The sequence below is a fragment of the Artemia franciscana genome, chromosome 11 (genome assembly GCF_032884065.1).
Source record: "Artemia franciscana chromosome 11, ASM3288406v1, whole genome shotgun sequence".
Lineage (NCBI taxonomy): Eukaryota > Metazoa > Arthropoda > Branchiopoda > Anostraca > Artemiidae > Artemia > Artemia franciscana.
In genome coordinates, this window is record NC_088873.1 from 46,451,339 (window position 1) to 46,469,057 (window position 17,719).

At 36.1% G+C, this 17,719-nt stretch overlaps 1 protein-coding gene across 1 annotated transcript in view; it reads left to right on the forward strand.

The window, feature by feature from the left end:
• The first annotated feature begins 314 nt into the window (after positions 1-314).
• The window catches only part of LOC136033299 (uncharacterized), a 34,443-nt gene continuing 17,038 nt past the window's right edge, over positions 315-17,719 (forward strand). The window contains exons 1-2 of the mRNA XM_065714070.1: positions 315-536; positions 14,428-14,492. Coding sequence (XP_065570142.1) covers positions 362-536; positions 14,428-14,492 — 240 coding nt within the window. The 5' untranslated portion in view covers positions 315-361. The remainder of the gene's footprint in view (positions 537-14,427; positions 14,493-17,719) is intronic.

A 17,719-nucleotide genomic window follows, 5' to 3' on the forward strand; every position in this document is an offset into this window, starting at 1 on the left:
ATGGTTACAACCATGATTTTGGCTACTTGGCGCCTGTTTATTGCATTCATCTTATGGTGAAAATTAAATACTAAAATTTAGTCTGATTTTGCATTTACGATGAAGTCTTGCAGAATTTGTCTGCAATTATTTTTACACCTCTATGATTAATAATTCCTCAGTTAAATACAATTTTTTTTAAGTATATGGCGAGTAAGGTAGTAACCACTTCTTCAATTAGTATGAAATAGTATTTTTGGCAGGATTTTAGAACTTTAGAGCAGGAATTTTCGGAAATTCAGGAATTCCGTGGGATTTCTTCGTAATGAGAAACACTGTTTAGAAAAGGCAAAATCTTAAATTTAAAAGACTCGTTGTAAAGATGGAACTCTATGAGCTGATTCCTTTTGTTTGTGAAAATGGATTTAAAGTAGAAATTAAAACCCTTCCTTCTATAAAGAGGCATTTTTTCAATGATGAAGATTCAAAGTTGTTTTTAGTGTTTTTGTTCCTGGAGAAAATACTTGACATTCAGTTGGTTGAAAGGAGCCTTACAGGTAGATCTAGAACTAATGCTATGCTTGTTGGAAAAAGTTATGGTAAAATTCTAAACAAAGTACTTTTTGATATCTTGGAAAGAGTTTAAGTTAGGAAAATGAAACTTTCAGTAATGAAACCTGGACCAAAAACATAGCTAACTCCAGGAAGGTATATTGTCAAGCAAGGCTACTAGGCTAACCCTCTTCTGATTCTTAAGTCTTAGAAATTCACCTAATTCACAAATATAACCATACTTATTGGAATTTTCAAAAAACAACACTATATCTCAATTTTCAGTTTCTTTTTCTCTGGTTTTAGAACTGAAAATGTAATTCCTGATATTTGAGTAAAATTCTAAGTCATATTTAAATGGAGATAAGTCATAGCTAAGTGAAAATAAGGAAACATGTTGAAGGTACTTATCTTTATAGTTACAATGCTCAAGTTCTTCATCTAAGTAGGCTAGAACTGGTTTCTCTGATGGTCAATCCTAATGAATACTAAAATATGATGAAAATATTATACTTTATGGTAAAATTCTAGTTAATTGACTTCTTGCTATCTTGGAAAGGGTTTAGGTTAGGAAAATGAAACTTTCAGGGACGGGCCTACATGCTAAAGTATGTCCCCGGAAGGTATTTTAAAGTACCCACCTCTACTCCTTCTTCCTCTAGAGGGCCCTGAAATTTGTCTACATGACAGGTCTACATGACACCTATTGAAATTTTGACAAAACAACATTTTACCTTAATTTTCAGTTACTAGTTGCTTTTTCTCTGCCTTTAGTTCTGAAAATGCAATTCCTGTTATTTGAGTAGAATTTTTAGCCATATCAATGTTTTTTTTCAAAATTTAGGAAATGTATTTGCATATCTTTAAAACTTCATAAAATGGAATTGAGCAAAGCTATGAAGCTGAAAACAATTTTGTTGTACTTCAATTAAGCAGAAGATCTATTTTGCAAGGTTTCACTTTTATAACACACATATTTTTAAAGGTCATCAAAGGTCAGGGCCCTCTAGAGGGAGAAGGAGTGGATGTAGTTGCTTCAAAATACCTTCCCGGGACATACTTTAGTCTGTAGATTCATCCCTGAAAGTTTCATTTTCCTAACCTAAACCCTTTCTGAGATAGCAAGAAGTCAATTAACTAGAATTTTACCTACTTAATAAACTAAATAATGAAAACTACTGAAGAAAGTTATAGAATACAGGCCACCCAAAATATATTGATGTCATTAAGAATCACATTGAAATGTTTCCTCTTTGAAAACAAGGGTTTGTCTATTTCAACTATAAGGCCAATTCCTCCCATTTTCCCACAGTTTTTCTGTTGCACAGAAAACACACACAAACTATATAGAGATAGTTATTATAATCAACAAATGCCTAGCTCTTGCTCATGCCAGGCCATAGATGACAATTTGTAAACCAACAAATAAATGAAAAAAACTACTGCAGTAATAAATGGTATTTTACTGTGTGAACAAACCATTTATTGACACACACCAATTTGTTTTTTACATGACCTAGGCTACTTGTAGACCTCCAAAGAGGTTTTTTACCAAAAGAGCATGAAGTCATGTTGTGTCCATTCATGCACTGTTTTGTTATGGATAAAACTCTGTCATCCTAGAATAATCTAATTGCTACTTGTTCAGTCCTTGGCAAATCCCAACTTTTCATTTTAACATCCATGGTCAGATACTATTCTCTATCAATACAGATTACAGACTAAATTAATTTCATACATGGTCAGAAAAATCAGTTCTACTTAGATAGAGATATCAAACAGTTTGTGGTAATGAACTGTAGTAAGGAGCAATCTGGCTCAATAGTAACTGAAACTCTAAAAAAATGGAATTTTGATACCAATAGTTACATCAAAAGAATCACATTTTAATGCTGATTTTAAATATATAAGTTTCATCAAGATCAGTTATACCTATCAAAAGTTACAAGCCTGAGAAAATTTGCCTCAGTTTAGAAAATAGGGGGAAACACCCCCTAAAAGTCATACAACCTTAACATAAATCACAACATCAGATTCAGCATATCAGAGAACCTCATTGTAGAATTTTCAAGCTCCTATCTACAAAAATGTGGAATATCGCATTTTTTGCCAGAAGACAGATCATGGGTGCATGTTTATTTGTTTTTATTTTGTTGTTGTTGTTTTTTCCCAGGGGTGATTGTATCAACTGAGTAGTCCTAGAATGATGCAAGAGGGCTCATTCTAATAGAAATTAAAAGTTCTAGTGCCCTTTTTAAGTGACCAAAAAATTGGAGGGCACCTAGGCCCCCTCCCACACTCATTTTTTCCCAAAAGTCAGCAGATCACAATTCTGAGATTGCCATTTTATTCACCATAGTCGAAAAACCTGATAACTATGTCTTTGAGGACAACTTACTCCCCCACAGTCCCCATGGGAGGGGCTGCAAGTTGCAAACTCTGACCTGTGTTTACATATAGTAATGGTTACTAGGAAGTGTACAGACGTTTTCAGGGGGATTCTTTTTTGGTTTAGGAGTGGGGGTTATGTGGGACAATAATTTCCATGGAGAAACTTCTCATGGGGGAAGAGAATTTCAATGAAGGGGCACAGAATTTTCTAGCATTATTTAAAAAAAAACAATGAAAAAATAAATATGAAATTTTTTTTTGTACTGAAAGTAAGGAGCAGTGTTAAAACTTAAAACGAACAAAAATTATTATGCATATGAGGGGTTTACCTCCTTGTTATACCTCACTCTTTAAGCTAAAGTATTTTTAGTAATTTCAACTATTTATTCTACAGCCTTTGTGATTCAGAGGTCATTCTTAAGGAGTTGGGACAAAATCTAAGCTTTAGTGTTAAAGAGCAATGAAGGTTGAACCCCCTCATATATGCAATAAAAACATATGAATATAGAAGTTTGTTACATAAGTTAATTTGTAAGTTACATATATTTTTTACCAATGAAATCGTTTGTAAAAAATTAAAAGTTCTAGTTTCTTTTTTAAGTAGTGAAAGACTTGGAGGGCAACTAGGCCTCCTCCCTTGCTCCTTTTATCTCAAAATCTTCTGATTCATTGCAATTAATTAATATGCAAATTTTGTTTTAAATATTTATGTGAGGAGAGCCAAGATCAAAACGTGCATTAATTCAAAAATGTCCAGAAATTAATTAAAAAAAAAACAAGTTTTTTAAAATGAAAGTAAGGATCAACATTAAAACTTAAAGCAAACAGAAATTACTCTGTATATGAAAGGGGCTTTTCCTCCCCAACGCCCTGCTCTTCACGCTAAAGTTTCTTGCTGTTTTAAAAATAGAATTAAGAGAAAGAGTCAAACTTTAGCATAAAGAGCAAGGTGTTGAGGAGGAAAAGCCCCTTTCATACACAGAGTAATTTCTGTTTGTTTTAAGTTTTAATGTTGCTCCTTACTTTCATTTAAAATTTTTTTTTTTTTATTTAATAACAGATAAGTGCCAACTTTTTGTTGCTATAACAGATAAGTGCCATGTTTAGAAAGCAAATATTACTTTATAATATGCAGAGTGATTATAGTTGACACATTTTACATGCAGCTAACATTTATCTTTACTTCTTTCAGTGTTTTACACTTTTTCTACCAAAAATGTATACATGTAAATACTTTGCCTTTTTGCAATTTGGGATAAGTTTTTAGATTTAAAAAATTGCCATCAAATGTCCCAATACGCCAAATTCATATTTTAGGGTCTAAAACTAAAATCATCAAAAAAATTTTCTTCCCAGCAATCACAAATTTCAGTGCAAGCAGTGATCTCATGCTCATTTTTACTTAAGATATGTTGGCACTTTCCCTTTTTTATGGCACTTGGCATTTATGGCACTATGGCATTTATGGCACTTTTTATGGCACTATGGCATTTACCAAGTGACATATAGCAATTGCAATTTCTGTCAGTCTGTCCTGGTCTTGCTAGTTTAAGCACTTCCAGATAAGCTAGGAGGATGAAATTTGGCAGGCATATCAGGGACCAGACCAGATTAATTTGGAAATAGTCGTTTCCCCAATTTGGCCATCTGGGGAGGAGTGGGGGACAGTTAATTCAGAAAAACTAGAAAAAATGAGGTATTTTTCACCTATAAACGGGTGATCGGATCTTAATGAAATTTAGTATTTAGAAGAATATGGTGTCCCAGAGCTCTAATTTTAGATCTCGACCGGATCTGGTGACGTTGGGGGAGTTGAAGGGGGAAACCTGAAACCTTGGAAAATGCTTAGAGTGGAGGGATTGGAATGAAACTTGGTGGGAAACATAAGCACAAGTCCTAGATACGTGATTAACATAAACGTAACGGATCCGCTCTCTTTGAGGGAGTCGGGGGGGGGGGGCTTAATTCAGAAAAGTTAGAAAAAATGAGGTATTTTTAACTTACAAATGAGTGATTAGATCTTAATGAAATTTGACATTTAGAAGCACCTCGTAACTCAGACCTCTTATTTTGAATCACCGAATCCAATTTCATTGTGGGGGGGGGGAGTTGGAGGAGGGCAACTGGAAATCTTGGAAATCGCTTAGAGTGGAGAGATTGGGATGAAACTTGGTGGGAATAATAAGCACAAGTCCTAGATACGTGATTGACATAACCAGACCGGATCCGAACTATTTGGGAGAGTTGGGGGGACCTAATTCGGTAATTTGGAAAAATTAGAAAAAATGAGGAATATTTAACTTACAAACTGGTGATTGTATCCTAATGAAATTTGATTTTTGGAAGGACCTCATGTCTCAGAGCTCTTATTTTAAATCAAATCCTGACCAGATCCAGTGACATTGGGGGGAGTTGGAGGAAGAAACCGAAAATCTTGGAAAATGCTTAGAGTGGAGAGATTGTGATGATACTTGGTGGGAATAAGAATCACAAGTCCTAGATAAGTGATTAAAATAACCATATCAGATTGGCTCTCTTTGGGGGAGTTGGGGGAGGGGGTAGTTTGGAAAAATTAGAAAAAAATGAGGTATTTTTAACTTACAAACAGGTGATAAGATCTTAATGACATTTGATATCTAGAAGATACTTGTGCTTTGGAGTTCTTATTTAAAATACCGACCAGGTCTGGTGAAATTGGGGGGAGTTGGAGAAGGAAACCGAAAATCTTGGAAAACTTGAAAATTGAGGCATCTTTATCTTAAGAATAAGGGATTGGAACTTTGTGAAACTTCATATATAGAAGGAGCGTATGCTTCAGCTGCTCCATTTTCAATTCGAATCGGATCCGGGGACATAGGGGGAGGAGTGTAGGGGGGAAACAGAAATCTTGGAAACCGGAAATCTTGGAAAACGCTTAGAGTGGAGAGATCGGGATGAAACTTGATGGGAAGAATAAGCACAACTTCTAGATACGTTATTGGCATGACTGGACCAAATCCGCACTCTTTGGGGGAACTGGGGGGATTTCCAGTGCTTTGGCGAGTTTGGAGCTTCTGGACGTGCTAGGACGGTGAAAATTGGTAGGCGTGTCAGAGACCTGCGTAAATTGACTCAATAACAGTCTTTTCCCTGATTCGACCATCTGTGGGGCTGGAGGGAGGGAAAAAATCATGTATTTCTAACTTACGAATGGGTGATCGGATCTTAATGAAGTTTGATATTTAGAAGAACCTCGTGTCTCAGAGCTCTGATTTGAAATTCTGACCGTATCTGGTGATATTGGGGGAGCTGGAGGGGGAAATAGGAAATCTTAGAAAACACTTAGAGTGGAGAGATCGGGCTGACACTTGGTGTGAAGAATAAGCACAAGTCCTAGATACGTAATTGACATGAACGGACTGAATCCGCTCTCTTTGGGGGAGTTAAGGGGGGAGGGGGTGTTTTACAAAAATTGAAGTATTTTTAACTTACGAACGGCTGACCGGATCTTAAATGAAATTTGATATTTAGAAGGCATTCATGTCACAGAGCTTTTATTTTAAATACCGACCAGATCTGTTTACATTGGCGGAGCTAGAGGGGGAAAGCAGAAACATTGGAAAACGCTTAGAGTGGAGAAGTCGGGACGAAACTTGGTGGGTAGAATAAGGAAATGTTGTAGATACGTGATTGACGTAAGCGGAATGGACCCGCTCTCTTTTTGGGAGTTAAGGGTGGGGTTTAGTGCTTTGGCAAGTTTGATGCTTATGGACGTGCTAGGACGATAAAAATTGGTAGGCATGTCAGGGACCTGCACAAATTGACTTGATAAAGTAGTTTTTCCCGATTTGTCCATCTGGGGGGGGGGGGGGGAGCTGAAAGGAGAGGAAAAATTGAAAAAAAGAGATATTTTTAATGTAAAAATGGGTGATCGGATCTTAATGAATTTTAATATTTAGAAGGACCTCGTGTCTCAGAGATCCTATTTCAAATCCTGACCGGTATCAAGCCTCCAATATTCATTTTGAATAAATCTATTGATTCTTGGAATTTCGCTAGAGCTCATGCCATATGAGCTCTTGGCTCTTCTGACCTCTTCACAATTGCCATATGAGTTCTTAGCTCTTATTCAATTTAGGATGAGATATTTGTTCAAAAAATGGCTATCAAAAGCCCCAATGGGTCAAATGTGTATTTTAGGATAAAAAAAAGTAATAAAAAAAGGATCATGCTGAGAAACTGCCCAAGATGGGGAAAATTGGGGTGAGGAAAAGTGGGGTGAGTGTCTTTTGAAGAAAATGTTTTCCATGCAAGGGTTTCTCAGTGTATTTCTTGAATAAACAGGTGCAATATACCTCAATTGCACTAAAACGTCTCTTATCTTGCCTTTTTTTAAGAAGAAGAAGAGAGTATAAAAGTCATCCTAACACTATCAATTTATTTGGTTATTAAAAAATCTATATCTGTTTTAAGTGGTGTTCTCCAGGGTCCAATTCTTGGACCAAGTCTCTTCAACTTCTATATAAATGATGCACCCACCCTTCTCTTGAGCCTCCTCACTCTTTATGCTGACGATTCAAAACTTGTTGGTAAAGCAGCTACAACCTACATCTTTATCTATAAATGCATTTGAAGACCACATGACTATACATGACGTATGAAACAAAGAAAAGACAGAGAAAAAGTGAGGATTTTATCGAGTAGTAGCAGACTATTTTCTCTTCTTTTAGAGTTACTTCAAAAGATTAGGTTTTGTCTTTGTTTTTTTTCTGAAGAGATTCTATCAATATTTCCCACCAGTCTAATTTAATACAACCTGCCAGCTTATCTAATGAAAATCGAAGTTGCAGGCCGGCAATCTATTGCTAATTCACTAATTCACTTTGCTAATGTTGCTTGAAGTACGCAATGACGTAAACTTGCTTGGAACAATCATGTCTAAAAGTACTGTCATCTCCTATTTTGCATAAACCAGTCAAATCATGTGTGCACATTTACGTATATGAGACTAAGGGAATTTATTATTCATCATGTTATTCACTTTCTTCAAAATACTGATTAGTAGAAATATAGTTGTCCAGAGGTGATGCAAGGTCAGAGGGATTAGCCAACTCATGAATAATTGATGAACCTTCAGTATTTTTAACCTGAGAGATCCGGTCACTAATATTATTGTCTAGATTTTGTTCCTCTACTTAATTGGCGTAATTATTGTTTGGATGTATCTTTGTCTTGGTGAGTAGAAACAAAAGGGGTGTTAAGAATATCCAATTGGGGAGGAATATCATTACATTGTACTGTAGACAGGGAGTGAGAAATAATTATCGAAACTTGTTTTAAAGTCTCTTCTAGAGATAGAGAGAGAGAGACACTTTCATTATACAAATCATCAGTATACAAAAGAACCACATCAGCCACTTTAAGTGGCTGATAAACATTCAATTAATAATAATACCAACAACATCAATAAAACAAAACAAAAATGAAATGAGACAAAAAAGTGTGAAAAGGAAACAAAAGGATAATAAAGAAGAAGAAGAAGAAGAGAAAAAAAAAATCCTACTTAAAAAACAAGACAATAAGCCATCCCATTTAAATTATTTACTTAATCTCTTCCCAGAAGGTGGCTTGTCACTCTTCTCTTAAACAGGCTAACATTTTCTGATAACCTTATGCTCGTTGGTAAAGAATTTTACACTACTGGTCCAGCAGACGTGGGACTAAAACTTGTCCTCTGAGAGCTGTGACACTCACATATCAAATCATCCATATTCTAGTCTCATAACCGTGATACGAAGAATTCTTTGTAAACATTTGACGAAAAATTTCAGGGGACAAAGCATAAATACTCTGAAATACAAAAATAGCAAGTTGATAATCATGAAGTTGGCTAACATTAAGAATCATGAGTTTCCTATAATAATTAAATGTATCATTTTCACCATGGACATAATTTCCTAATAGTCTAATAACTTTATTTTGTAAAACCTGAACACATTTAAAATTTGAATAAAATCCACCAGTCCATATCACACAAACACACAAGAAAATAAGAAATGACAATAGAATCATAAAGATTTAAAAGGGCAGAACAAGCCAGAAAACTCGCAACCTCCATTTGATTGATTCTTATCTAAATAATTTCTGAGAACGCACTGACTAATCATGGTTCTTTTGTTTCTAGCGGGTGGTGGTCTAGGGCTCGTCTCCAGTTTTTTGATGTTGTTGTTTTATGCTGGTCAGTTTTTAGATTTAGGGTAGGTTCTGCATGATAGAAATTGCAGAGTAATCCCCTGCTGCAAGCGCCTACCGCAAATTTTTTGCATTTTTTAGGATGGATCCCTCCGCAATTCCTCGGAGCAACAAAACAGCCTTTGCTTGTTTGGTGGTCTTGGCAGATCGGCGGCAGTGTTTCTTCATAACTGAGTCGGCATTTTGATCCCTATTTGCAGTGACCTTTTTTGAAATTAAAGCACAATTCTTTTGGAATTGGGGCTTTTGACTTAGGGGTGTTCCTTAAAAAAGGGTCAAAGTGGGAGTTTTGAATCGCATGAGAATTATCTATTTTGGCTTCTACTTCGCGCAACTCAGTCTGAACTACTGATTGAACAATTCGCGAAACTTTTCAAGTAGGGGTAAGTGGTATATTCAGGGACGGGGTATAAGGTGGGACACGGTACTTATCTGCCATCTAACTTTCTTTAAAAAATCCAATAAAGCCACCTAGTATAGTTCATTCAATGGCGGACATGACAGTTCTATCATTTTGGTAAGTTGCTATTTTCGTTTTTGAGAAAATCGACTTCAAAGTTTCGGCTATACCCCCCAAAAAATATTTGGGCAATAGTTTTTTGTGCTTTATTTTGTAACGGTTTGCAGAAATTGTGTGTGTAAGATAGCAAACGAAAGCTAAAACATCAGGCCACGTCGTGTGGTCATCTGTTGGAAAAATATGCAACAGTAAAAAAAATCGGACACAATTTGTAAGTAGAGGTCGCATGGTATATAATGGGACAAGGACAAGTGGTACGTAGTGGGACATGTCCCAGTATATACCACATGGATTCTTACAGTTCAGTCCATACATTGCGTCTTTTCTTATCTGTTTTTACTTGTATCCTAATGATAAAAATAGCTTATGCATCTTTTTTTATCAGAATAGAAGAAAACGCCACAATTTCCAAGAGCTAAATGGGAGGAATATTCTAATTCGGTTGCTGAAAAGAAAGTTGACCAGCATTTCATGATTAAAGCAGCTACTGTAGACCTAGAGGCTGGCTTACCAATTAGGGCAGTGGCGGAGAAACACGGAGTGTCACGTTCAGCCCTTCACAGACACTACCAAAAGTATTCAAAACTCGGTGATGACAAAAAAGCGAATTACAGCGGTGCTCAAAAGTTCGGATTTGCTACTATTTTTACGCCTGAAGAAGAAGCATCACTCTCTCAATACCTGCTGCAAGCGAGCAGAATGTGTTATGGTTTGACCAGTCGAGACACCAGAATCCTTGCTTACAACTACGCCGTTGCAAACAACAAAACCGTCCCAGACAGCTGGATAGACTCTAAAGAAGCCGGTATAGACTGGTTAGCTGGATTTCGGGCTCGAAACCCAGAGCTTTCGCTTAGAAAGCCAGGGGCAACAAGTTTGGGGCATGCCACAAGCTTTAACAAGCACAATGTACAGGAGTTTTTCTCCAACTTGCAGTCAGTTTTGAAGAAAACTCCATTCACAGCAAGCAACATATTCAACTGTGATGAAACCTCAGTCACCACTGTTCATGTTCCTCCAAAGGTTTTTGCCGAGAAGGGTAGAAAAATAGTGGGCAAAGTAACCTCAGCTGAGCGTGGCGTGCTTGTGACTATGGTTGGAACCATCTCTGCCAGCGGGCAGTACCTTCCCCCCTACCTTATATTCCCACGCAAGAAATTTCAGCCTCTCATGCTGACTGGTGCTCCTGCTAACTCTGCTGGAGGAGCCTCGCCTTCTGGATGGGTAAACCAAGAACTGTTTCTGTAATTTCTCAAACATTTCAAGACTTACTCGCAGGCTTCCCCTGAAAGCCCGAAGCTTCTGATAATGGACTACCACGAGTCCCACATCTGTTCTGCAGCTGTGCAGTTTGCGGAAGAGTCTGGTATCACTTTACTAACAATACCACCTCACTGCAGCCACAGGTTGCAGCCATTGGACATTTGCGTGTATTTTCCCTTCAAATGCCAATACAACAAGGCTATGGACAACTGGATGCTGTCCAACCCAGGGAAGACCGTGACGATATACGAGATTGCATCTCTTGTTGGCCAAAGCCTCCCCGTATCTTTCACGCCAAACAACATAATGAGGGGCTTCGAGAAGACAGGGATATGGCCTTACAATCCAGACATCTTTACAGAAAATGATTTTCTAACCTCTGCTGTAACTGACAGACCTGCACCTGATGCTTTGGATCCAGTTGAACCTGGAAACAACCTGGCCGAAACCCCAAGTACAAGTGGGCCTGAACAATCCTCTACACCCGTTTCAGTTCCTGTGACGCCAGAACAAGTTCGGCCATACCCTAAAGCCAAGCCGCGTGTACTGAGTGGCAGAGGCAGGAAGAAAGGCTCTACAAAGATTCTTACTGACACTCCTGTGAAAAGACAGATTGAAGAACAAGAAGCCGAAAGAAAAGATAAGAAAGCACGGGGTGGCAGGGCTAGAGGAAAAGTTGGGACTGTTGGAAGAGCTGGAAAAGCAAAAAAAGACCAGACAACAAAAAAGCTATTTGTCGATTCAGAAGGAAGTGATAATGAAAAAATCATTCTTGATGATGATAGTGATGACTCGATGAAACTAGGTGAATCAGAAGGTGAAAGTGAGAAAGAGGAAGAGATCTTTGACAGTGTCTCTACAGGAGATTTTGTTAAATTTGTTTACGAAGGAGAGTATTTTCCTGGGTCTGTCCAAGAGAAAAACGAGAACAGTGTCAGAGTGAGTGTCATGTGCATGGCCGGTCTAAGAAAGTGGAAGTGGCCGGACCGAGAAGACTCAATATTTTATCCAAGGGAAGACATTTTGAAAAAGTTGTGGCCTCCTACCCCAGCACCCGGTACAGCTTCCAGAGTAGCGTCATACTTCGTGTTTGCTGACTGGTAGTCTAGTCTTGTGCCTAAGATATTTTTACTTTTGAAGTCGAATTTTTAATGTGGTTTTTATACGATGAATAGTCGAAGTTTTCTACCAATACATGAATCTTTTTACTATGTCCCAGAGTATACCACCCCGTGTCCCAAGATATACCACCCCCGGTACTTAGTGGGACAAATGGTATAAGCAGGGACACCCCCCTTTTTTCTTCTAGCTATACAAGAAAAATCTGGAAAAATCACAGTTTATGCAGCAGTTCCGGGGCTTTCATTTGAGCCATAAACCATTTTTCTACTCCAATGTTAACCATGCATTTTGGAGGTTTTCCAAAATCCGTCCCTGCATATACCACTCTCCCCTAATTACAAGTCTAAGCATTTCTGTCATTGTGTCCACACTTGAGGATGTGGGGGATTTCATGGCCTCTCCTAGCCTGTAGCTAAGACTGCATTGTCGTGCATCGTTGTTGCTGTGTAGCATTTTTGTGGCGTCCATTATGATGGCTTGATATGCTGCGTTGATTTTGCCAAGTTGAGTAATTAGCAACTTTGCTCATTTGTGATGTGCTTCTTATCTTGAACTCTTTTTAAAAGAACATTGATCAGGTCTAGGGCTAGTGATTCTGTATTATCATCCCATTTCAAAGGTGTAGATGCTGCTGGGACCTGATCCTGTTTCTTGTAGGGTTCAAAGGGTGTCAGTCATATACAATAAGTAATTTGCACTTAACTGAAAACAAAATGCATATATTTTACATGTTTTCATTTTTTTACTTTAATAAATAAAAAAAAATATTTTAACTTAAGGAATAAATATCAGTATATGTATATTAAACTAACAATCTACAGTCATTTTTATTTTCACTAAAGTGCAAATTATGTTGTGCTTTTGAGACTGCATGGGGGTTGTCAGTCCTACTCATGTTAATTTTTGCTTGTTTTGAGTTTGACTTGGTTATTTATTATAATTTCTATTTATTTTGAGTTTGTTTATTTATTGCTGGGGATTTGTGGCTGTTTCATGCTTGTAAGGTTATTTGGCTTTACTTCTGCGATTTTTCGGCTTAGTGGAGCTCTTTACTTTTCTTTGAAAAACTTCTTTTGTTGAAAAATTTTTTAAATTAATTTTGAAAGAAGGTGTTGTAGTTCAACTGTTAATTTGGCAACAATCAGTGACTGTTAATTTATGCCTAGGTATGTTAATCTAGAAATGAGTATGTTATACTAGTTAGGCTAGAAATCAGCATGTCAATCTTACTTTTATTAGGATATTACCTGTAGCTCTGATAGGTTACCCATCAATTGAAAGATTTCTAATGCTAATGTATTCAAGCTGTTATCTTGTCTGCTTCTAAATAAAGTATAACACGTTATTGTTATTTCAGACTCATTTAAATTGGATTAAAGGGGACAGATGATGCATGGATTTGCACTACTTTGTCTTGCAAAAATAGACTATAAAGGGAACTGCTGTAATATAGATTCCAAAATACAGGTTTCAACAATAACTTCTAGTACTGCCAACTTTCTCAAAATCTGCTTCATCAGCTAACTCTACCAAGCTTATATTTTTCGGTATACTTATTTTAAGTGGTCGTAGAATAGGCCATTTTTGGAGACAGACAATACACCATTACCCTGCTCACCTGTTTAGTGAAACCTGACAAATATGATGAATTCAATGATATTATTGACAAATTAGTCTGTACCTTTTGTTTTGTCATTAATTTGCTGTTTAAAGATATTGTGAATGTATCCAGTGTTGGACGGGAGGGTAATTCTTTTTTTTATTAATGATGTAGTAAGCTAACTTGTATTAGGTGTTTAAGACAGCTAATGTGCACCCTTCTCACGGCATTGTCATTCCTATCTACAGGATTGCACCCAACAAACTAAATCTGACAGTTAAAAATTTATGAAAAATATTTCCACTAAGTAGTAGCTGTTTTAGGGACGAAGTAGTTTACATAGATTAATTCATTTTTTTAACTTCAGCTCACAACTCGTAAGAAACAAAATGTAAGTTATCTAAGAACTTGCCAAGATAAGCGACCCAGGGATAACTTAGTTTATGCCATAATGGATTGCATATTAATCTTTACCAGGACTGGACATGAATTTACCATTTTATTAAATTTCTTTGATTTCTACCAGTTACCCAGCTTTGTTAGACAGCTGAATAAACATTGCACCACAAATTCTACTAGGCATTTAAATTCATTTTAATAAACGCATGTACTAGCACTCAAAAAGGGTATAGATGTATCCCTTGATAAATTGGGACTGGGGCTGAAAAACTAATATGATATCTACCCATGGTTCTCTATAAACTCCTCCATCAAACAGCATAACAAAAGTGCAGAAGCTTTTCTTTTCACATATTATTTCTTCTTGCAGATGCTGTTGGTATATTAGAAGATTGTGGAGTCTCTCGCGGATACAACCCTAGAAAGATACTTACGGTGGGTATTTAAGTTATTATTTAAAACTAATTCTGACTTCACTTTTTAGTGGATTTAGCAGTTTTGTCCACTATGTGCCAACAGTAGGCTTTTGCAAGACTGCAATAAATAGACTGCAATAAATCTTGCTTAGCTTGTCAGGGTACCTTATCCTCCCCTTTGCAAGTCACATGCGACCTGACATGCGCCAATGATCTACACCAATAAATTACTCTGCATCAAATTACTCCACGGCTGCCGTATGCCAATAGTAGGTTTTTTGAGACTACGGCAAAACTTGCTTGTTCAGTTGTCATCAAACGTAAAAAGAATCTTACAATATATTTCGGTAATTTGGGCTAAAAGAATAAACATATAAGTAAATTTTTCTACTGCAGCCTTGTATTTAAAATTCATAAATGCAATCATATTTTTTTTTCTATCACTTGTATTCGTATGTTTCAGATTTTCTTGTGGATGAATGTTTAATTCCTTCTAACTAACTACAATCCGTTTTCTGCTGAATGGCAACCCCACTGGCCAAAAAACGATGCTCTAAGCAAATGCGTAGATTTCACGACTCTTTCTGTTTTATCTCAGAATTGACTAAAGGTATCCTATAGACGTGTTATTTATAATAGACTAGAGAGAGGATGTTTCTTGGCTCGTATATTTTTTTTGGCAAGCACACAAATATGTTGTGTATGCTTGCATATGAGCAACATATTTTTTGGCTGGTCATTTCTGCTTTTTCTTCCAAGCCACCAGGAACAGTTTTTGAAGATTTTTAAAGAGATAAAACCAATTATTTAGATCTGCTTCTCAATTTTCTTATATTTTTCTTCTGTATTAATAAGAGAAAGCCTTTTCTGTTTGGTAAACTCAATAGAACATATTCGAGTATCAATAATGTTCATAAATTACATGAAAAACTTCATTCTCACAGAGAATAAGATATTTTTTTTATCTGAGCATGAAGTTTTAAGGCACACAGAAACATCGTAAAGTTTTAGGCCTCAGACACACTTGGTGTTTTTACCAAGCTGTTGTTTTACCGAGCGTCATTTTTTACCAAGCTTTTTTCGTCGTTGCTACCCTACCGCTTACACACTGGGCAGTAAACATACTACCGTCGCAACATCAGTCGATCAGAGATCTGACCTAACAATCAATTTAATTAATAATTATTGTTAATCAAAAATCTTCAAATTTAATAGCTCTTAACCTTCTCTGCAATTAATTTCTCTTTTAATTTAAATGGAGACAAGGCATTTATCTATAAATACATTCTAAGACCACACTGGCTATACATGACGTATGAAGCAAAGAAAAGAAAGAGAAAAGTTGAGGAACTTTATCAGCCAATAGCAAATTATTTTCTCTTCTCGTAGGGTTCACTTCAAAATGTTAGATTTTGTCTTTGTTTTGTTTTTTTTTCTGAAAAAGATTCAATCAATCATTTCCCTCAGTCTAATTTAATGCAACATACCTAATGAAAATTGAAGTTGCAGGCTGGTAAATCTATTGCTAAAATAAGAACATTTGTCCAATCCAATTGGTGAATTGTCTTTCATTGATTTTGGCTGGTTTTGTGACTTAGTGTATTTTCTCTTCTTGTAAAGTTCACTTCAAAAGGCTAGATTTTGTCTTTGTTTTCTGTTTTTTTCTGAGCACTGAAAACGACTTGGGGGGGGGGGTCCTTTTGGAAGTATTTGCTTGTTTTCGTTTTCATAGTTTGCTATTGACTCACAAAATCCTCATCTTTTATTTTTCTTTTCTGTGTTTCATGCAGCATTTATCTAATGAAGCAAGCTGGAATCATTTTCCTACGGCCAGTGTAGCAAAACCAGCTTTACTTCATGTAATTATTTAAGAATTAACGACGCTTCTTGACTACTAAGGTCCCTGCAGTGCATTCCTGCAGCGTGATTCGATTTCTGGGTCCCGTATTACCAAGCTAAGGTCAAATCCACTGCGCCACCACAGGACTTACTTCATGTAATTCTTGAGGCTAGTTGGATTTTCGAAGTAGTTGCCTGCTAAGCAGGTGTAAGTGTTGGGTTGATTATCCTTTCTATTTGTTCATTGAACCAAGTATTTTTGTATTTTCTTTGAAAATAACTGAAAAGACGACATATCCCCCCCCCCCACTCTATTACACATGGAAAATTAGACTGTGTTCACTCGCCCCTGTGTTCACTCGTCCCGAGGAGGGAACAATTAAACTAGAAGCTTTTCTTAAATCCAATAGATAGAAATTTTCTTAATGTAAGTGAGTTCAAATTTGTTAAAATAATATATAATTCAGGGCAAATAAATTAGATTAACACTCATTTTTGTTGTGATAAATAGACTTTGCTTTGTATAGGATCAAAGGCAGGGGCTAATTTAGGCCCAACCCCTGACACTTCAAACTTCCTTGAATTTGTGGGCACTTCCTTATCAAATTGTCTAGGAGTTTTTTTTTCTTTTTTTACAATTGCCCTCTCCCTTCCCAGGAAAAAAAATATTCATGACTTCTAATTCAGCCTTTTCTTATGATATACTCTCTTCCATCACACTCTCTTATTAGCAGTCGTCAGCAGCAAAAAAACGCCATGTGTATAAGAATGCATTTATTTTCATAGGCCACCATCTCAGCATATGCGATTAAAAAAAAAATATTTAATTTTTTTATTATTTATTTATTATAATTTTAATAAATATAATTATAATTATTAATAATTATCATAATTATTTTTATAATTATTATAATTATATAATTATTATAATTAATAATATAATTTATTAATATAATTAATTATTATAATTAATATAATTATAATATAATTATAATAAATATATACAATTATAGCTATTTATTTTGCCGTTTGTTTATTGCAGTAACAATGGAAGACTGCATCACTTCTGTTGGCGTCTGTTTTACCAAGCGGTTTTTTACCGCCCAGTAAGCTCCAATATTATCCTATACACCTCTAAGAAACGCTCGTTAAAAAAAATAAAAGAAAAAACGCTCGGCAAAGGGCCTTAGAGACAATTAAATATGCCTATTTTCAGCGGCCATATTCTATTAGCGAAAACACGGAAAGTTTTACTGCGTCTGCTTGAACTTCCTTAAATTATAGTGCTGTTATTTTTATTACTTGATCTGTTTATTCTGGACACGAATAACATTGTAATTCATGGGTTTTAAATCATTTACAGAAAATTTTTAAATTACACTTGAACTGGTTGGACGTACACATAAA